Below are 21401 nucleotides of genomic sequence, written 5' to 3' on the forward strand. Positions count from 1 at the left end.
GCCATTTTCCCGTTTAAATCAAAGTAGAAAGAGGTAAATATCAGTCAAAGATACCAATAAAATGATTATGAGTCAATCTATTGGTAATAATGACCGTCTGTCTTTATCATTCAATATCCACAGTCATACAACTCAAGCACAACATGATGACAAGAGAGAAAAATACATGTAGGCCTATCTTATTGTAATGATCTGTAAGCTGTTTTAGACACTGTTCTTCAAACAGGCCTCAGCACAGCAGCCAGGCTCTTTAGTGATTTCTCAAATCTGTGATTTTCTGCTTTGGACACTAGAGAGCAATGATGTGTTTGTGCTACATTTGACAACATATTCAGAACATCATACTGTGTGTGTGTGTGATACAGTAATCACCGTGCAATGGAATTGATATCCATTTCAATTTCCTCAAATGAAAATATGAACAATTTCCATATGTTTCTGGATGCTATGATATTGGGGAACCACAAAATCAGAAAATAAATAAAGAAATAAAAGGTTATACACCACAATAACACCAAAAGATTTAATACAAACAGTGAAAACATAAAAGAGAGACAGCCTACCAGAAAAACACAAAGCACTAGTCAGTGTCCATTATTCAGCTCTATCATCAGTTCAAGTAGATTTGATCACCGTTTTTTGGGCACATTTTCATACACAGCGTCCGACTTTGATATCTGCAAGGAAACACAAACTCAGTCAGGAATCTGAAACTAGTAATATAATTTTTCTTCAAATTCTCTGGAGTGGAAATTAACTGCAGATCAAGCCCTCTATGTTGAGCAGAATTTTTTTTATTTTATAATTGACTTAATTGAATATTTCTGAATGTCACGATTATTTCACAATGCACAACTGTATAGCATCAACAAAGAAGCACAAGAAGAGCATCTAGAGGAAACTGATGGATTTGATGTGTGTATTTAAATCTAGATATTTATTAGTTAGTGTTGCTAATCTGCAGACGGATCAGTGTTTGCACCTCTATTGTTACCACAAGCACTTAGCTCTGTTGCAACGCTGTCCCTTATCGGTGAAAATCTGTAACTCATTCAAATGAATGACGTCCTATCACTTCACTGATAATCACTATGAAGACAAGTTTCTCATCAAGTCTTTTCAACCACAGCAAACACATAAGTCTCTCATTTTATCTCACGATGGATAAAATCATGTATGACCATAGTGTTTTATCTCATAGTAATGTGTATGACCAAAGTAAAATAATAAATGAATTACTTAAAAAGGGAAAGAAAACTCGTTGTGGTAGGCAGAATGCTGGGGACTGACAATCACCTTATGTTAAAAAGATGCATTGAATGTGAATGTACATGACAGAGGAACTTTCTGTTAATACATTTAAATTCATGCTAATTAACTTTTTTAGGTCTGCAAAAATGAAAATAGCCCTGCAAAATGGATTTACTGTATATTAATATTTACAATAAGGTGCAAACAGTAAACGCACTTAATGTAAACTGGTTAAAACATGCTTAAAACTGCTCAAACCCACATCTGTTCACTGACCTTCTGATGCACGTTACACACAAAACTTCTAACAGCTGCTTCAATCACACTAACAGACCGCATCACATCTTCTTGCAACACAGTCATGAATGATTTTACCTTTTTTCGTGTTGTTGGTTTTCTCAACGCTGAATCAGTTCTGTCTTCATTCCAGGTCTCAGCTGCATTATAGCATTGAAAAACAACAAAGATTGCGTACTTATATAGTAATATGTATATCTGATTCAAATGAACTGATGGTAGTTAATATTTGTTGCTCAATTGAATTCCTGACCTGTTTTTCTACATTTCCTGCAGATGCAGCACATCATGACTGCAGCTACAATCAATGATCCAGCAGCAGAAATCAACACTATGTAAAATAAGGGTAGGCCTTGATCTGTAATGGACAAAATAATTCTGTCAGTCTGATCTCAAACAAGACTGAGACCTCAGTTATCGTTTTTTTTAAATGAAAAACAGAGATCAGCTCGGTAAATAATCATTAACATCACTGCTGACTTACCTTGACAGAGTTTGCTGATGTTCAGGTGTTGAGTCTGGTTGCTGATGGGATTGTTGAGCACACAGCTGTAGGTGTTTTTATCCTGATATTCCACCTCCAGAACAATATTTTCGGTGTAGTATGTCCACAGTCAGTGAGTGTTTCTGTGATCTCAAACTATAAAATGATTAAACGTTTCAGTATGTAAATAGCTAAAGGAATATTCAGTACAGCTCAATCTTAAGCATCTGAGGTCTAATGCTTATTAAAACCACAAACATTTATTTTCAGAATATAAAAGCAAAAATGTTTGACATAAACTTACACTTACAGTGTAAGTAAATGTGTCCTATCCATAAATGTGAAATGCTCAAAGTTTTAATAGTGCATCTGCGATACTTAAACAATTTTCATGCTATCATGATTTTAGTCTGAAAAATCACTTAACTAACCTACTTAACTAACCTTTTCTGTGTAAAGTCAAGTTGACCATAAAATACTAAAACGACTGTAAAAGTGCTTTAAAGGGGACATTGGATGCCCATTTTCCACAAGTTGGTATGATTCTTTAGGGTCTTCATGAAATGTCTGTAACATACTTTGGTTAAAAACCACTCTGTTTAAAACAGCTCTGTTCACAGCAGCCTGTTTTGGTGCATGTCTCTTTAAATGATAATTAGCTACTGTTTGCCCTGCCCCTCTCCACTGTGGCCTGTGTTGACCAGTCTATGGGCGAATTCCAAACGGAAGTGAGTATGCCTATGCCCTACTCCCTTCGAATTGTGTTCTTTGAAGGGTGTAGGGCATTACTGTCTTGTTTAAGCATATGGAACTCCCTTGGCCAAGGGAATGACTGACCAAATTTTACCTTGACAACTCTGCGCGTGCGTACAGCATTCAGCGCTCCATCAGCTGTTGCAAATAAATATTTCGTATTATTTTTATTTTATTCAAATATGATCTAATTGTGTCTTATTACTATTAAACTTTTTTAAGCTAAACTTGCTTAAACCTGCTTTAACTACCATCTTAATTCATATTTATATCACTGACGAAAAATGTTTTGTATTACATTAAAATAAAGACAGTTTTAATTAGCCTATTCTACTTACGTTTGTATGTGAAGTCGAAATCAACTACAACTTTGCTTTAAAAGCAAGATCTCCTAACCGAAGATCACATGATCACAAACGGAAATCACTTCCGTGAAGTGACCATCGCATGTTCTCTTTGCTAACGGACTTCTGGAAGGGCCTTTTGTGAAGGGATTCAGTTGTTCACTTTCGTTTGGAACATCCCTACAAATGGCATCTCATTCCTGAAGTGTCCATCAAGGGCGCAAAAAAGCCATTTGGAATTTGCCCTATGGTGTTGAAACAAGACAAGTGAACAGATTCTGTATATGGCTCTGAGGAGTTCTTATTTAAATAGCTAGCTATCTACATAGAAACCGGCTGCAAATTGAAACATCTCTCTGAATGACAGTGTTTCAGACTCAGACGGCCCATAACGAACTGGCTTCTGGGTCAAAAACCTCTGTCAGATGCCACAAATGGTGCTAATATGCACTCACAATGTAATGTAATGCCATGGCCTACTATTTAAAATCATTATCATAACCTTTATCTCCAATGGCCAGACAGTGACTCATCTTTTGTAAATCGTTAAAATATTCAGGTCTGGGACACCGTGAGAATGCTTAACTTAAATGTGTGATATAAATAAATAGTGCTCATAAACGGCTGTTGAGATAGTATTTTCAAGTGAAACAAGTAGAGACTTAGACCTGGAAACAGTATTTTTGCATCACAACTTTACAAGCGGACTACATATAACCTTCACAGTGTCAGCTTTTTAATAATTAAAAAGTTGACCCTGTTAACTACCATGTAAGTGCCTCGCCATAATCTTGTAATCAACCTTATGCCACAAGTGCTGTCAAATAAGCAAGAATTATATTAAACCCAATATATATATATATTTTTAGTAAAACAAGACTCACCATAGATGGAAACACTGAATGTTTTTGATAACAACTTATCTCCACTTATCTGTAGTTTATAGTGTCCAGCATGTTCAATTATGACGTCTGTGATGGTCAGAGATTCAGTCTGATTGTCCAGCTTCAGTCTGTTTCTGAATCTCCCATCAAGAACATCAAATGTGGAGAAGATTTGGTCCTCTCTACTGATTTCAGCTATGAGAGAATCTTCAGCTCCAAATTTCCACAGTATGTCGTCATCTTCATGTATTTCAGTAACATCAGAGTTTAGAGTGACAGAATCTCCCTCCATCACTGACACTGACTCACCAAACACACCTGAGGAACAAACTGGAACAGATTTCACACTTTTGTTGGTTTACAAAGCCTGAAGTCAGTTCTTGTTTCTAAATGTGAACTGAGGAATGTCTCAAATGGCAACAGAAAAGCAAAAGGAAACGCATTGGCAACAGATTAAAGATTGTTGTGTAAACTAATAATTCAGTCTTTAAGGTGTTATCTGCCTGTAACTTCACATTTATTTTGCAGTCGAGTGAAAGGAGAGAAAGTAATTCTGGATATTTCCAGAAGTTTCACTTTAAATCAGGATCACTGAGAGGCAGACCTGAATCTAGAGTAGGCCTCACAATATTATCTGTTTTATTTGATTAATCTAGGTAGAAAAGTCAAATGCAAATCCTCTAACTGAAACTGAAAGAAATTAAATTGCTTTTGTAACTTACCAATCAGACGCCACCAGTACAAGCAGAGCAAAACAAGCATGTGAAACATTTTTCTCAGTAGTTCAGGGTCCGATGTAATAAGACCATCTGCTGAAAACACTCAAGCTGTTCATCTGCTTTATAAATCCTCCCACAACAGGGGTTGACCCACCTAATGTACACGCACACACTCTGCATATGCTGTATAGTCTAGAGTTACATATAAATCTTGCTCTTATTAAGACTTCTAACATTCTTAATTTTGATCATTTAACATTGATGGTTTTAAAAGGAACTGTATCTGTAACAGTAGAAGAGTAGAATATTGTGTGATTATTGGAATAGTCAATCTAAATTTAATGGTAAATAAACTTATTCACCACTAACTGACATGAGTGGCAGTATGGTTGTCTTCTGCTGTAGCTCGTCTGCTTCAAGGTTAAACGTGTTGAACATTCAGAGATGCTCTTCTGCATATCTCAGTTGTAACAAGTGGCTCTTTGATTAGATATGTGCTTTACTGAGCAGCAGAACAAGAGCACCTAATAAAGTGGCAGGTGAGTGTAAGTGCAGTGTATAGTATGTCATTTGGGACATAACTCAGTCAGGTTTTGTTCAATCTGTTCTGCTTATTCTGTGGTTATTATAGCACTTTTTTGATTAATTAAATGCAATTTTATTTACATTTAATTAACTATATATTTATTACCCCAGGGCTGTTGAGTTAGAGAAAACCCCTTATGAAGCCCTGAATGGAAAAGTTTAACAACAGCGCTATCTGCTGCAGTGACTCCGCCGTGGAGTCCCATAATTGAAATAAGGTGAAATAAGGGCCCTTCCTTCCCGGATAAGCGCAGACGGACAAGTTCGACAGTTCTGCGCAGTTCTGTCTCAATAATATTCCTGCGAAACGCGGACGGTGTTCTGAAATACATAATATTCGCATTTCCGAGATAGCCTATTTGGTGTCACTGGGCGGAGTAAACATTAATATTCATGAGTTTTCTGTTTCGTGTTAAAGCGACTCTGAAAATATTAGTGCGTTTTCACTGGATCCCAAAGACTTTCCAACAAGGTATTATGTTTCAGCTTTGAACTCAGTGAATATAATCGTTAGTTTGTGCACAAAATGTTATAATTTGTTTCCTGTGTTATGTTTATTCAATGAGCAGCCACTGATTCGCCAGAGGTATTGTTATGTTATTGTTATATGGAATATGATGACTAAAGTATATGGGAAATAACTAGAACCAGAAGATGGTAGTAATACAACGTTAAGGATGCAAGCTGCCGTTAAACCCCAAAGAAGAAGAAGATAAGCAGAATGACTCCGACTGTAATTTGCTCAGATTCTTCATCAGCTCTTAAAAGTATATTGTCGACAAAAACTGATAGAGAAGACCTGCTAGTAGAAATGTATACAATACTGTACAGACTGAAAATAGAGGGTATAATCGTATACTTTTGTTGGGTACCGGCACATATTGGGATAGTAGGGAATGAAACAGCGGATAAGTTAGCAAAAGAAGCTTTAAAGGGGTCATATGATGCGATTTCAATTTTTCCTTTCTCTTTGGAGTGTTACAAGCTCTTGGTACATAAAGAAGATCTGTAACGTTGCAAAGAGTCTTTGTAAAGTCTCAAATCCAAAGAGATATTCTTTATAAAAGTGAAGAGTCAACCACGCCTACCTAAAACGGCTCGTTCTAACACGCCCCCACATGTCTATGTCACGATGTGGGAAGATTTGCATAACGCCGCCCAAATGTTCACGCAAAGAAAGAAGGCGTAACTTTTATTCTCGCTGTAGTATTGTTGTCACCGCCGTGTCGTGAAGATGCTGTGTGCTTCGTTGTGAAAGCGAAACTACTTTGTTTGGTCTTCCAAAAGAGGACGATATCTGCGTCGTCATGCCTGGAGCTGATCCGTGCTGGTCGCTGAGGAAATACAACAGTATGTGAAGGGCGTAACATTTCCGTCTCACGCTTGAGGTATTCGGCCAATCACATCGCATTGGATAGCTGGCCAATCGCAGCACACCTCGCTTTTTCAGACCGATGAGCTTTGTAAAAATCGATGAGTTTCAGAAAGGCGGGGCATAGAGGAGAAACAATAATGTACAGTATGTGGAAAATAATGTGTGTTTTTTTTTTCTTTAAACCGCATAAACACATTTCATTACACCAAATACACAAAATAATGTTCTTTTTAGCAACATCATATGACCCCTTTAAAGAAAAACTTGGTGGATGTTAAGGTACCTCTGGGAAGGAATGAGATAAAATCAGTAATTGATAGGGAAATAATAAGAATATGGCAACAAAGATGGGAAAATATAGCAGCACAGGTAGGTGGTATTATAATATTGTAAAATCAGTAGGGAAAAAAATAACAGTTTTATGGAAGGCACAGAAAGGAAGAAGTTGACTTCTAGATTAAGGATGGGTCACACAGGACTAAATTCAACACTTGCATTAATGGGGAAGCATGAAAATGGTATGTGTGATGAATGTGATGTTTTTGAAACAGTAGAGCATGTGCTTTTTAAATGTAGTAAATATGAAGATCAGCGTAACCGTCTTTTTAGCAATATAAGGAACCGGCCAGTGAGCGTCGTGGACCTTCTGGGAAAGGGTTTGAGTGATAATCAGATATATAAGGTGGTTTTAACATTTTTAGAGCTCACAGGACTTAATGTTTGAGGATGAGGATCATGATGCTTCTGCCCATCTCGGAGGGTGAGGAGCACAGTGTGGAAGCTGGAGGAGCTGAACATGCAGCGCCAGCTGAAGCATGATCCTCTGGGGTGGGTGGGTTACAATTTTTTTATTTCTTATTGATAGCAATACAGATTTATCACCCATGCGCGCAAGATATACAGTAGGTGGCGGTAATACTCCTAAGGAGTGAACGGCCATGGAACAAAAAGAAGAAGAAGAAGAAGATAAGCAGAATGGCGCCAAAAACAAGTAAGGTAAATGAAACTGAATCTGCTGCCGTATTTTCGTTGTAAAAATGAAGCTTCGATTTATTTTGATCTCAGTGTTCTTATTTTTATTCCTACATGGTAAGATGTTCTGTTACGATCTCTTTTGTAGTCAACAATTACTACGAACGACGAACGGTACGAAATGATTTGGTAGGAGCTTTTATCCGCATGGATAGCTTCTCACGCGTGCTCACGGCTGCAAGAGCCACTGCATCATTCAGTAAATGTTGAAATCTTTTAAATCAGTAACGTATATAAACTGATAATTTGAGTCGAATTGAATACAAGCTTATGCCAAATTTATTTTGTGAATGAACTTCAAACAAAAAGTAGTAGTTTTTGTTATTGTATCAGAATCAGAATCAGAAGAGCTTTATTACCAAGTATGTTTACACAGACAAGGAATTTGACTTGACGACAGGAGCTTCCAGTGTAGAAGAAAGTACAAACATAGTGCAGACATACAGAGGAATAACACAGTAGGGATGGAATATAACACTAATATTAGAAAAAATAAATTAAATAATGTACTATATACAGAAATAGAAGTATAGGGAAAAAAATTATTGTTTAGATAAATGTACAGATATGTTTATTAGTGTGCAGATATGCTATTTACAAAGTGTGTAGTTTAATATAAATATAACTATGTTAGTTGTGAAGGGTGATGTATAATTATGAAAGATTAATTGTTCAGGTTGAACATACATAGCCTGTGGGGAAAAAGTAATACTACTTCGAAAACAGTATACCCACTGTTTTCGAAGTAGTATTTAAAATAAAAGAAAACATTAGGTTGCATAAATGTACAATTATTTGTTCACGGAAAACAGCTATGAGTCAGGATGTGGGTTATATGATGTTCATTAAGTTGCTGAAGATCATTCATGAGACTCATGTAGGGTAGAGTGAAAAACTACTGTTTTCCCCAAAATAACCACAAGATAAAGTCAAGATATAATTTTTTTTTATTGCAACTATAGTCTACGTTTACACGGTTGATGTCAAAAATAAGTGTACACTGGTGATATACCTGAGAGAAAACGGATTTCACAGTAAATTATCTAATTTTCGAAAATTAAATTGTTTTTAATATGAAAACTATGGATATTTGTCTTTCTTGGTTTATAATTGATGTCATTGACACTAAAACTATGATAACTTTTCTAAACACATTTAACTTTTTTCACAGAAAGAAATTACACAGTCCTTAAGGGGGGCGTGTTCCCCCACTCTACCCTATGTTTGATGAGTGAATGTGTGAATCAATGATGTTGTTCTGCTGTTTGTTTGCATGTGTTTCATTATGAATCCAGCCATTTACAAACATTTATTATTATTATATATATATATATATATATTATGTGTGTGTCTGGCAAATAAACTAAACAATTTACTAGCCAATGGCGATTCAATTGCCAAGATGTCCGTAGAGGGTTGTGATCTGTAGAAAAGCATTTTCAAAGCACTTTACTGTTGTATAACTTTGTTTGGCTTAACTGTTAATGTCTTCTCCAGGTGTGTCTGGTGTTGAGAAAGGTAGAGTGTCAGTGTTTGTGAAGGAGGGAGATTCAGTCACTTTACACACTGATGTTAAAACAAACCAACAAGAAGATATTAAATGGTATTTTATTGACATTCGTATAGCTGAAATCACTGGAGATCTCAGTTATATCTGTACAGATGTTCAGTGTAATGAAGGCACTGAGAGATTCAGAGACAGACTGAAGCTGGATCATCAGACTGGATCTCTGACCATCATGAACATCAACCCTACAGACTCTGGGCTTTATGAATTAAAGATCATCAGCATCAGAAACAGCAGTGAACAGACCTCCAGTGTTACTGTTTATGGTGAGTCATTTAATACATTTAATGATTGGGCCCATTTAAAAGATTACAGTGAGTGTGAATGTTTGTTTGAATGAAGATTTAAATAAGGAAATAATACAGAGATACTTGTTGCTTTTTAAAGAGCATGATTAAATCAATTTCAAATCCATAGTTCTTTGATGTTTTGGCATAAATATCCTTCCAGTCATCGGTTGGTTTGTGTTTCAGATGTTCCTGCTGCTGAACGAGATGAAATGAAGGGAAAGTCAGTGAAGGAGGGAGAATCTGTCACTTTAAATCCTGGTGTAGTAAAAAACCCAAATGATTTGATGACGTGGTATTTTAATGACATTTGCATCGCTGAAATCACTGCAGAACCCAGAAAGATCTGTACAGATGTTCAGTGTAATAATGGTACTGAGAGATTCAGAGACAGACTGAAGCTGGACAATCAGACTGGATCTCTGACCATCACAAACACCAGAACTACAGACTCTGGACTTTATAAACTACAGATCAGCAGCAGCAGCTTCAGCATCATAAGGAGCTTCAGTGTTAATGTCACTGGTGTGTATCATTTAGTTTATTTCCCTTGAGCAATTTTAAAATAGTTAAATGTTGTTGTTTTTTTAATCAACCCAGTAATGTTTTTCATTGTGGATTTTTTTTTTTTTCATCGTTTCATTGTGTTTGAAAAAGTGAGCTTAGACTCAGTATCAAATGGAGTGGAACATTTCAGGAAACTTTTCAAAAATCTCTGAAAGTTTCCAAAATTTCTAGAATGTTTCTAAAACTTACCGGAAAATTTCCACCAGTTTGCAACCCTAGTATTAAACTATAATTGAGATCGTCACCTTCATGTAAAGTGACACAGTGCTCTGCGCAAGACTCATGTTAACATTCAAATTAGTCTGTTTTTCTGACAGCTCACAGTAATGTGATGCTGTTTAAGCTGCTGCTCTTCAAAACCCACCAGATCGTATCATTTATGAGTTAAATCAATATCAGCTGATGACTAAAGCAGGAAAAGTGTAAATACTTGAAAAACACATTGGTAAAAATAGTTGCTCTTTAGTAATAATGACTGTTTCTCTTTATCTGTTTCAGATTCAGGTCTGTCTTCAGCTGCTGTAGCAGGAATTTGTGCTGCTGTTGGTGTCCTGCTGCTGATGGCTATTTCTCTTTATTTACTGCACCGTCCAGTAAGCAGGAAAGGTGAGTATTAAATTAAGCAATGGGAAGTCAGATTTTTTCCTGCGAAACTGGTTCTTTCAGACCGTTTGTTTACATAACCTTTTTCAAAAAATTACTCACCAGTTCGTTTACGTCAATATTAGGGGGATATACCAATCATGTTTTTTGCACCCCAGATTTGGGACATTTACCATCCTGATCATGTATGGACATGTATTTTCCTAGTGTTAGGTGCACACTTAAAGTACATTTTAATTATAATGAATCCGATGTATACAGGCCAATGCGCATACTATATATATATATATATATATATATATATATATATATATATATATATATATATATAGATATGTGTGTTTAATTGCAATCATTTGACAGCACTAATATACATACATACACACACATATATAATATATATATATATATATACAATTACTTTGATTAACCAAGTAATATGTGTTTAATTGAGTTTGTTATTGTTGTTCAAACAGACACCAGGACGCAGCACAATGATCAGGTAAGATACTATGAGCGCTGAATCGGTTTGCCTACAAAAAAATCAGAATTAAGATCTGCAAGTTGGCACCATGTTTGTGTGATTTATGCAGTTTGATTCAGAAATCATTACACTGAAACACCAATAATAACTGACATGCGGACAGCGTTTTGCTTACTGTTTTAAGTTATAATAGACAATGGTGTGGATACATTTTATATTATTATATAATTACAATAGTTTATTCGATTATATTATTATCAGGATTGTATTTAATATTTTATTTATTTTATTATAAAAAAAAAAGTGCAAGGGTGCCAATATTTTTGACCACAACTGTATATTACTGAAGTACGGAGGGTGACAGTGTAATTACACTTCATATTTTTTTTTGTGTATGTGAATCGTTTGTCCTGTTCATTTTTTTTAACCTGTGAATCTGTTTTCTTACAGGCGAATGGTGTTAACGATTTGTCGCCTAATCAGAGTGACGTTCCACTGGTGGATGATGCTAATGAGAGGTCCATTAATCACCATTAATCACACTGATGCTCTAGTGACAAACACTACCAATGACCTGTCCTCTAATCACATTGAGATGGAGCCTGCGGCTGCCAGTGAGCTGTAACATTATTCATTATTTTGATACTTTCATGGGAAGTGAAGAGAGGATGGGAAACGAGAGATTTTGTAATTTCCTCGCTTCATCATAAGACAATCTCTTGTTGTTCAGAAAATAGTCTCATCATACCAAGATTTTAGTAGTCAGGACCAATACCAAGTGAAAACTACATTGTAAGATTAATGAATGCCTTGACATACCAGTTATTTTGTTTTGTTTGGGGACATTCACTTATAGCCGCTAGCACTGACTGTTTACATGCTTATATGTTGCTCAGATGGGTGCACAGCTGCAACAAAAAAGAGCATGTACACAAATGTGCTCTTTTCCAAGACCGCTGTAAGTCAAGCAACTGGTATTCAGGTTTAGTCTGTACTACTGATGCTGTAAGTGTTGTTTAATTGATATTGATGTTAAGCATTTTTATTTTTATCTTAATGGCAGCTTGCTGGATAAGATCAACCACCTTTATACTAGAACACCAAACCAGAGTTAACCAGCTTTAAAAAATTATTTACTTCATAGTATAGTTGAAACATTTCACACTAAAAAATGGTATGAGCTATCTAAAAAATTATAAGTAAGAATATTGCACATACTATCTTTGAGTTTTTAAGGCTTGTTTTTTTTAATGTAATCTACCTGAATAAATCATATAAAATCTCCTAAATTATTTAATCTGACAATGAATTTATTAGTATTAGTGAAATGTGCTCATTATTTTAAGTTAATTGTCAAAAGTCTGATTTTGAGTAAGGCCTGTTTGTATTTGACGGAGTTATTTTGTACAACAGACAGCCAGACCGCTCAAATAGGAAAAAACTTGTTACTGCACTAGCATTAGCAAAGCTACTGCTTATTGAACAAAGCATCATGCCTTATAGTAATACATGCAGTTATTCATAACCATGAGCTCTACTCTTCTGTACAATGATAACAACAGAAACTTCAACATAACAGAAACTCTTTCAAATGTCAAACATAACTGAACATTAAACAATAGATGTTTCCCTTTACTCAAAAACACATAAAGTAGCACTTAATTTCTATATTTACTCTCCATATGCAAAGCATGCAGGGAACTAACAATCACCGCTAATAATAAACTGGAAGATTTAGCTAATTCTCTTAAAATAAATAGGTAGCCTTTCTTTACTATTATTATTATATATATATTTTTTTCAGTTTATTCAGTTCCTCAATTCAAGCCCCAAAACTGCTTACATTTCCTTAAAAAAAAAATTAGGAAACTATAAGGCTGGACAATATGGCCAACATTTATATCACAATATATTTCTTAATTTCGGTCAATACAATATAATTCCGATATCGATATGAACACTATTAAAAAAGCCTCATAAAAACGGCCAAGAACGCCCACAACAGATGTCTACCTACAAACTTATGAAAAATTAATTTGCTAAGTCTATGAAACCTCCTCCTATAAAAATATATAATATTTTAGAAAAAAAAATGGCACAAATAAATTAATGTTCACCTTTTATTTGTATTTAGTCTTCATACAAACTGGAAATGTGAAATCACTGTCAAATAAACATCTCAGACTCACCTTATTAATATTAATATCTTTAACTTCAAACTATAGGCTTACATACACTACCAATCAAAAGTTTTTGAACAGTAAGATTTTTAGTGTTTTTTTAAAGAAGCCTCTTCTGTTCACCAAGCCTGCATTTATTTGATCCAAAATATAGCAAAAGCAGTAATATTTTAAAATGTAATTTTCCCTGTGATTTTCAAATCTGAATATTTAGAGTATAGTTTTAGTATAGTTTTTTTTTTTTTCAGGTGTCTTTGATGAATAGAAAGTTCAGAAGAACAGCATTTATCTGATATAGAAATCTTTTGTAACATTAAAAATGTCTTTATCATCACTTTTGATCAATTTAAAGTATCCTTGCTAAATAAAAGTAGTATTTTTTTATAATTAAACAATAAAATTATACTGACTCCAAGCTTTTGAATGGAATAGTGTATAATGCTACAAAAGCTTTTTATTTCACATAAATGCTGATCTTTGGATCTTTCTATTCATCAAAGAATCCTGAAAATATATATATATATATATATATTGATAATCAACCAATCAGCATATTAGAATGATTTCTGAAGGATCATGTGATACTGAAGACTGGAGTAATGATGCTGATGACCGCAATCAATTACATTTCAGAATATATTCAGATAGAAAGCAGTTATTTTAAATGGTAAAAATATTTTATATTTTTGCTGTACTTTGGATCAAATAAATGCAGGCTTGGTGAGCAGAAGAGAATTATTTAAAAAACATTAAATATCTTACTGTTAAAAAACTTTTGACTGGTAGTGTAGGTGGGTTATTCTTATAGATTGAAACAAATGTGCTTTAGCCAGGATTAAGAGAATGAAAAGTGCTCTTGAGTTGCTGCAGAAAACCAAAAAAAAAGAGCAAAAAAAAAAGCATGTTGCTTGAGACAGGCTTATTGAAAATGCAAATTGAATCTCTGCCAGCAGGAGGCGCTTTGAGCTCCGCTCATGAATGCTAGTTTATCAGGTAAAAATGAAAATGCCATTGAAACTTTTCTGAAGACAGTTGGTTCTCATCAGAGATACACTCATATAAAACACCTGTGTTTTGATTTTGAAACGTGCAGTGCTCATGTTTATTCATTTAAGTCAACCCCCACAAATAAATCAATGTATGGGAAACACTGGTAATGTATATCGAAAATGAGTTTAAAAATCATATCACCGTTGTTGAAAAAAAAATAAAAATAATAATAATATATATATATACATATATCACGATACATATTGAAATTGAATTATTGTCCAGCCCTTGGTTTTATTTGTGAAAATTTCTCAATATTTTCTATACAACACTGAACCACAATTTCTTTAATAAAATATACACACTATTTTTAATTATCACCTTAATTTTTTTAAATGAAAATTACAAGACCCAAGGGTTTTAATTTTTGTTTAGTTTTTTTAACAGTGCACTGAGAGTGTTTATGTTCCATGCCTTTATGCATGAATGATGTGGGTTGTGTTTGAATGATGAAATGGCAAATGAAACACCTAATCTTTGATATGTGAAAAAAGGAATCACAGTGAAACAATAACATATGGTCTTTGCGGACAAAATATTTGTGATATTTGATGAACTGCTGCTGATTAGTTTAGCTCACTGGCAAGTTTAAATTTTTTAATTTACATTTTAAATTTTATTGTTTTTGTGTGTATGCATGAAGCATCTGATTTTGTATTTTTGAATATATTTGTACATTTTTATACATTTTATTATACAACTTGAAAGATTTGTGTTTCTTGCAATAAATGTCATTAAACATTTGATTGACTCATAACAGCTGGAATCTGTGAGTTTGTATTCAGAAATAACTGAACTAACTAAATTCCTCTAAATTAGAGGAATCACTGTGTGGCTCTGTGCAATCTGTCATCAACTTTCACCTTTAAAGTATTCATTTTTTAAATCTGTCAATTCCTGGTTTTGACACTAGAGGACGTTCCAGCGGTATATTATCCAGTGTCTCATTTCATAAAAACAAAAATGTTGTATTGCCTACTAATAAACGAACATAAAAAAGTGGTCACATGACCCACAGGGAAAGGAGAAGTAAGAAGGAAAGTGAAGTATTTTCAAAAACTTTGCATAATATTTCATCAAATGTATCAGGAAATTACAAAAAACTGCATGTTGCCTCAAGGCAACATTGTGCCGCGATGGAATCGCATAAGGCCATGCAGGCATACTAGGTTAGAATACAAGTATATGATATTTGTAAGGAAAAGAGTTAGAATGATCTAAATGTAATAGAATTTTTGCATGATTTTGTAATGCATTTGCAAGAATAGTAATTCTCATACTATTTCTGCACATATTATGATTTGTCTGTTGAGAGGAATTGCTTCCTCAGCTTTCACAAGCAATGAGGTGTCATTAGTGAAGTAGGAGATTTTGCATGCATGTGCTTGTGTGTGCATGTGCATGCTTGAAAGGATAAAGTGCATATTAGTATAAGGTTATGATGATTTTTCATTTTTTACTTTGAAACAACACTGATTATAATGTTTTGGTATGGCAACAGATATGATAGTTTAGTTATACTTGTGATCCACGATGGTACAATGTTGCCTGAGAGCAACAGCTGGATATGAAATGTTATTTTTTTATTAGATATGAGATGTGTAATACATTAAAAACTATTTAAATCTGGTTAAAGAAATGTATGTTTTGAATAAATATATTTCTTTTTTCTGCATGGATGGTACAATGTTGCCTGAGAGCAACAGCTGGATATGAAATGTTATTTTTTTATTAAACGTCAGATGTGCAATACATTACGTTTGTTCAAGTGTTTGGTTAAAGAAATTTGTTTTCAATAAATATATTTCTTTTTTCTGCATGAAAATGTCAAATGTTTACATTTGTCCGTTGTGGTACAATGTTGCCCTGAGGCAACACACTTAAAAAATAATAAAAATGTTTATTGATATTGTTAAAGTGTCCAATTTTAAGTATGAAAAACATCACAAATATTTTTTTCTCATTGATATCATATTCCGTACTGTAGAGGGTTCAATTATATATATATATATACACACACACAAAGTATATTCTTTTATTATTTTATTATTATTAAGCATTATTGCTACTTCTCGTTAGTTACTCCCCAAAACTAAAGAAATTTAAACAATGCTGAACATCTGCATGATACCATAAATATCACAACAGTAAATCATATTTTGCATTTTTTTCTTAAAACGACTCCCAGACATTGACAGACAAAAACTATATTTAAAACGACCGTTATTTAAAACGTATGTGAGATTAAGAATAGTTAGAATAAGAATTGTTCGAATTAACTTCTGTTTTTGCTAGAGCTGGTAAAAACTCTTGAAACTAGCAGAGCTTGTCTACAGGGTCACAGCATGAGTTCATAAGATCGTGGATTTATAGTGAGATGCATATGACCTTGAACATCAAGTTCATGTTTCATAGACACAAAGTACACGATGTTTGTTTGATTGGAGAGAATCTGTTTTGTTTTGTGTACAGAAGAGAATTGTGTCAAACTGTTAAAATCATGGGCAGAAATGGAAAAACACCCTTTGACCACATGCTATAGACACAGACACAGTGTTGACACCTCAGAAACAAACTCATGAACAGACATCAAACACAAACATACAGAAGCAGGCACATTCTCATGCTGAAGATGTTTGTCTACCAAACCACATTTCACAGAATGAAGAGGTTCACTTTGACTTGTTGAACATTTTACATTTAGGGTGTGCATATACATGTCCTCAATTCGTTTTTAGACCAAAAAAAGAAAATTCAGTCATTTACTCACCCTCATGTCATTCCAAATACATAAGACTTTCATTCATCTTCATTTTGGCCATTTAATGAACATTTTCAAGTTTCAAGAAATATATACAGTCATAAAAGTAATCCATATGAATCAAGCTGTTTAATATAAGTCTTCTTAATGTAATGTAAATGCATGACACCTTTAAAACAGTATAGCAGTTACTTACATAAAATAATGAAGATATCAGTTTTCACTCTATATCTGATGATATTTAAATGCTTAGTTTTCTGTAGTTTCAAAACAGAGAGATGAGTGATGAACAAATAGTTGTTCCTCAAAATCCTGATGATCATATTTATACTCTCATTTGAACACAATTTCTATAAAAAAAGATGTCTGGATAATTAAGTGAACATAAGTTGATTGTGTTTATCTTAAAATATTACTAACAATATAAAAGTTATTGTTATGTTTAGTTTATAAAAACCAGTAACGATTTGACAGCAAAAAGACACGTCCAGCACGACCTGAAGGTGGACATTTGTACAATTATACTTAAAAACCTTTTACTTTTATACTAAACATTTTAAGTGTAAACTATCAATCAGATGACACAAAGCTTGTAGTAGATTGTCTGCAACATATTTTTGGTTTTAATCCTGTTTTAATTGAGTTTTAATCATGTTGACAATCTAGATGCCTTAGAAATATATGCATTAAACATGATACAGGCTTTATAGGGTTAATAACTCCTCTGGAGCTAGAAGCAGCATTTTTATGTTTTGTGTTTCAAAACTGTTACTGACTGCTGAATAAGCTTTTTACTAAAATTAAGCATCTTAAGCGTGTTTTAAGTACATTTCACAAATGTGTTTACTGATAAAACAATATTTTTTTTTTTTATATATCAAGTCAAGTCACCTTTATTTATATAGTGCTTTCAACACTACAGATTGTGTCATATATTTATACTTTAGATGTAAATAAATATTTTTTTCTTTGTAAAGTATAACAATCTGCATTTGTTTTTGCCTGTAGGGCATTCAAGGTAAAGCTTAATATTTCACATTGTTTCTGTAATCTGTTTTTTTTCTTCATCTTTTTCATCTCTGTCTCTTTCAGTTTGATCTATGAAGCATGTTCAGCTGGGCTATGTATGATTTCTATGTATGATTCAGTATGATTTCTAATTGTATTTTTTTGGTGTGTTTGTAAAATATCACTGTAAGATAGAAATGATCACCCTCACTTGAATACATACACACAGACATTATTAGCCTATTAGACTATGTTTTCATTATTTGCCTATTTATGATGATTTGCCTGTTTTTAGAGTACACTCTTAAAAATAAAGGTGCTTCAAAAGGTTCTTCAAGCGATGCCATAGAAGAACCATTTTTGGTTCCACAAAGAACCATTCAGTCAAAGGTTCTTTAAAGAACCATCTCTTTCTTACCTTTTTGTAATCTGAAGAACCTTCTTTCACCACAAAGAACCTTTTGTGAAACAGAAAGGTTCTTCAGATGTTAAAGGTTCTTCATGGAACCATTTAGACAAAAAGGTTCTTCTATGGCATCGTGAAGCACCTTTATTTTTAAGAGTGTATTTTCCTATTTTTGCATTGTTTGCCTTTTTATAGACAATTTTTTCTTTGCTTTCTTTAACTTCACATTAGCCATGAAAAAGTGCCTTACAGTGTATGGAAAATAAAAGTTTTCTGTATGTTTTTATTAGTGCAATTAAAACGGATCTAAATCGCATAACTGCTAGACTCTTGAGTTTATGAAATTTGTTGTCAGACATTTGCTATGAGAAATAACTGAATTAAGCTACACTGAAGAGTTTAGAGTGATCATCTCTGCATTCTAAAGCATGATTTTAACACTTTCTGATGCATTAGGCTTTCATCTTTAACATTTTAGCATGTCTGAATGATTCAGATATTTTTAGATGTGTACCATGATGATGCACTGGGAAAAAACAAGTACAATTTACTTAATTTTTATTTTGCAAGTTTTTGCATGCATGTAAAATTTAAGTATGGAATTAAGTAAAATCTACTTAACTAAGTCAAGTAAAATTACCAAAGGAAATAAATCAATTGAACGTGTCCAGTTTAAGTTTGATGAGTAATTTCTACTTAATTATTTTAAGCTTACACATCCCACTCAGACACAGTTTGTAAACTTTACTCTAACATCATAACACTAGTAAAAAGTGGCATTAAAGCTTGTGGTTCACTGACAAATATGTATGTAATCAAGTAGACAGATACTTGTTCTATCTAAGGTAATATGTTGACTCTAAGTAGTTAATCAAATGAACACAGAGACCTCAATACTTGGCACGTGAAAAACAAATGAAGGTAACAATCAGTGAATAGTGTTTGAGAATGGGTCATTTTGAGTAGAAAATTAACTCTAGATGTCACAAAACAACAAGTTACTTAACCTAACAACAAAAGCAACCATAAATACATCTCAAAAACAGCAACAAAAAAAGTAACCTTATTAATTATTCATGCCCAAGTGCATGATGGGAACAACGGGATCATGACTTTGATATTTACCTAAACACTCTTTGTAAAAACAACAAACAATTCCAAGTAAAATATACTTACAAGTTCAAACTTTAAATTCTACAAGATTAAATTGAGTACTAATATTGAATTTACTCTTTTTTTTTTTATTATTCTTGCATGAACTAAATTATTTAATGTAGAAACTACATGTTTTTCGGTATTATTTACTTCACCACAAAATAATTTTTATCAGTGTGTTCTTTGGAAGTATATGCTATGTAGACTTGGTAGACTTGTGTAAATTGTTAATAAGTGCTATTGAGATAACTTTGACAGTATCCACCCTTTTTTAACTCATGCTTTTCTCAACACACAGCAGATCATTAGATCATATTAAGATCATGTTAGGTACATCATATTAAAGCCAACTAATTTTTCCTGAAGCATTTATTTCAGCTTTGCTGTTTAGTTTAGCAGAGGAGCTTGCACAATATAATGATGATGAGTCACTAATGTGAATGTGTTATTCTGATCTGTTGCTAAAACATATCTGTATCTGTTTAATTTCTATTATTTTTGTTAAACATGAAATATCAATGGTGTCATTGATTTGCATTTTATTATTATTATTATTGTTTCTTTGGCTGCTCTACTGTAAGAACCATTTATAGTGCAGCCTATTAACTAAATTGTTTTTATAGGTAAATACTCATTTTGAACCCTAGATGGCGCCACTAGAATTGTTAATTGAATTTTCATTGGGACTTTTTTTTTTCCTGGATCTGAGCAAACCAGTCTGTCTCAGATCAGATTACAGAAGTAAATACCTCAATTTTGACAACATGTGTAGTTAGGCTACTTTTACATTTTGAACAGCAGCAGCACTGTTATGTTATTGAAAAGAACAGTTTGTTAGTAGTGTTGATGAAAACTTAAGAAATGAACAATCATTGAACATCTGCTTGACACCTAAAATATTACAGCAGCATAGATGTACATAGCCTACATTTATTCTTAAGATGCCTTCCAGTAATTGACAGACAAAACCAGGATGTGTTCTTTCAAGAACAGTTCTTCTTAAAAGTAACTTCTGCTTCTCTTGCTAGTGCTGGAAATAAACTAACAGTTTCATTCTAAACTCCAGGTAAACAGAATCCAGGGTTATCTTGTTTCACATTTCACAGTGTTTATCATGGGGTGGCTGCTGTTTTTGCTTATTTGATCTAATTGTTACAACTTACCGGCAGTGGGGTAGATTGTAACAAAGGCACTCCATGTATTTGACATCAACTTATAAGGGCTGTGATATTCTTACAAATGTGGGTGCTTTGTATAAAAGTTCAACGAGTTACAGATGCTGAAACAAAAACAGCATAGCAGGACTCCAACTTCTGAGTTCAGTATGGAGTGAGAATTCCCATTTATTTGTGGGATTTTGTATTTTTTGTATTTAATTTTTTTTAATGGTGGCCCCATTTTTATATATTGGAAATGTTAACCTCTCACCCCTCATTTGTTTCTTCACTAGAAGTCATTTGTAATTTGTCAGAATTTCAATTGTGTTGAGCACACCCTAAACGTAGTCCAATCTCAGCAAAATTTGGTTCGTTTCCATTTCTCATGAAGGAAGTTGTCTGGGCGGGTGAGAGCAGAAGATTTCAAAAGTCCAAAAATAAGGGCCACCCTA

At 33.6% G+C, this 21401-nt stretch overlaps 2 protein-coding genes and 1 long non-coding RNA gene across 3 annotated transcripts in view; 2 read left to right on the top strand and 1 right to left on the bottom strand.

The window, feature by feature from the left end:
- The window catches only part of LOC107567314 (SLAM family member 5-like), an 82390-nt gene extending 78085 nt beyond the window's left edge, over positions 1 to 4305 (bottom strand). The window contains exon 1 of the mRNA XM_016252977.1: positions 4200 to 4305. Within this exon, the coding sequence (XP_016108463.1) occupies positions 4200 to 4305 (106 nt within the window). The remainder of the gene's footprint in view (positions 1 to 4199) is intronic.
- A 3349-nt stretch (positions 4306 to 7654) lies between these two features.
- LOC107567315 (uncharacterized) lies at positions 7655 to 10132 on the top strand. The gene is made up of 3 exons (XM_016252978.1): positions 7655 to 7683; positions 9222 to 9557; positions 9765 to 10132. The coding sequence occupies exons 1-3, from the start codon at positions 7668 to 7670 to the stop codon at positions 10130 to 10132; spliced, it is 720 nt and encodes a 239-aa protein (XP_016108464.1). The 5' UTR covers positions 7655 to 7667.
- A 517-nt stretch (positions 10133 to 10649) lies between these two features.
- Positions 10650 to 11838, top strand: LOC107567327 (uncharacterized). Its single transcript, XR_001606628.1, has 3 exons — positions 10650 to 10751; positions 11225 to 11250; positions 11683 to 11838. It is a non-coding gene; the product is annotated as an uncharacterized lncRNA (long non-coding RNA).
- Positions 11839 to 21401: the final 9563 nt, after the last annotated feature.

This window comes from Sinocyclocheilus grahami, unplaced genomic scaffold, assembly GCF_001515645.1.
Source record: "Sinocyclocheilus grahami isolate Dianchi unplaced genomic scaffold, SAMN03320097.WGS_v1.1 scaffold1147.1, whole genome shotgun sequence".
In the NCBI taxonomy this organism is placed as follows: Eukaryota; Metazoa; Chordata; class Actinopteri; order Cypriniformes; family Cyprinidae; genus Sinocyclocheilus; species Sinocyclocheilus grahami.

Coding starts and splice junctions, on each gene's coding strand:
- LOC107567315 (XM_016252978.1), top strand. Junction 9,558..9,764: donor CTCCAGTGTTACTGTTTATG/GTGAGTCATTTA, acceptor TTTGTGTTTCAG/ATGTTCCTGCTGCTGAACGA.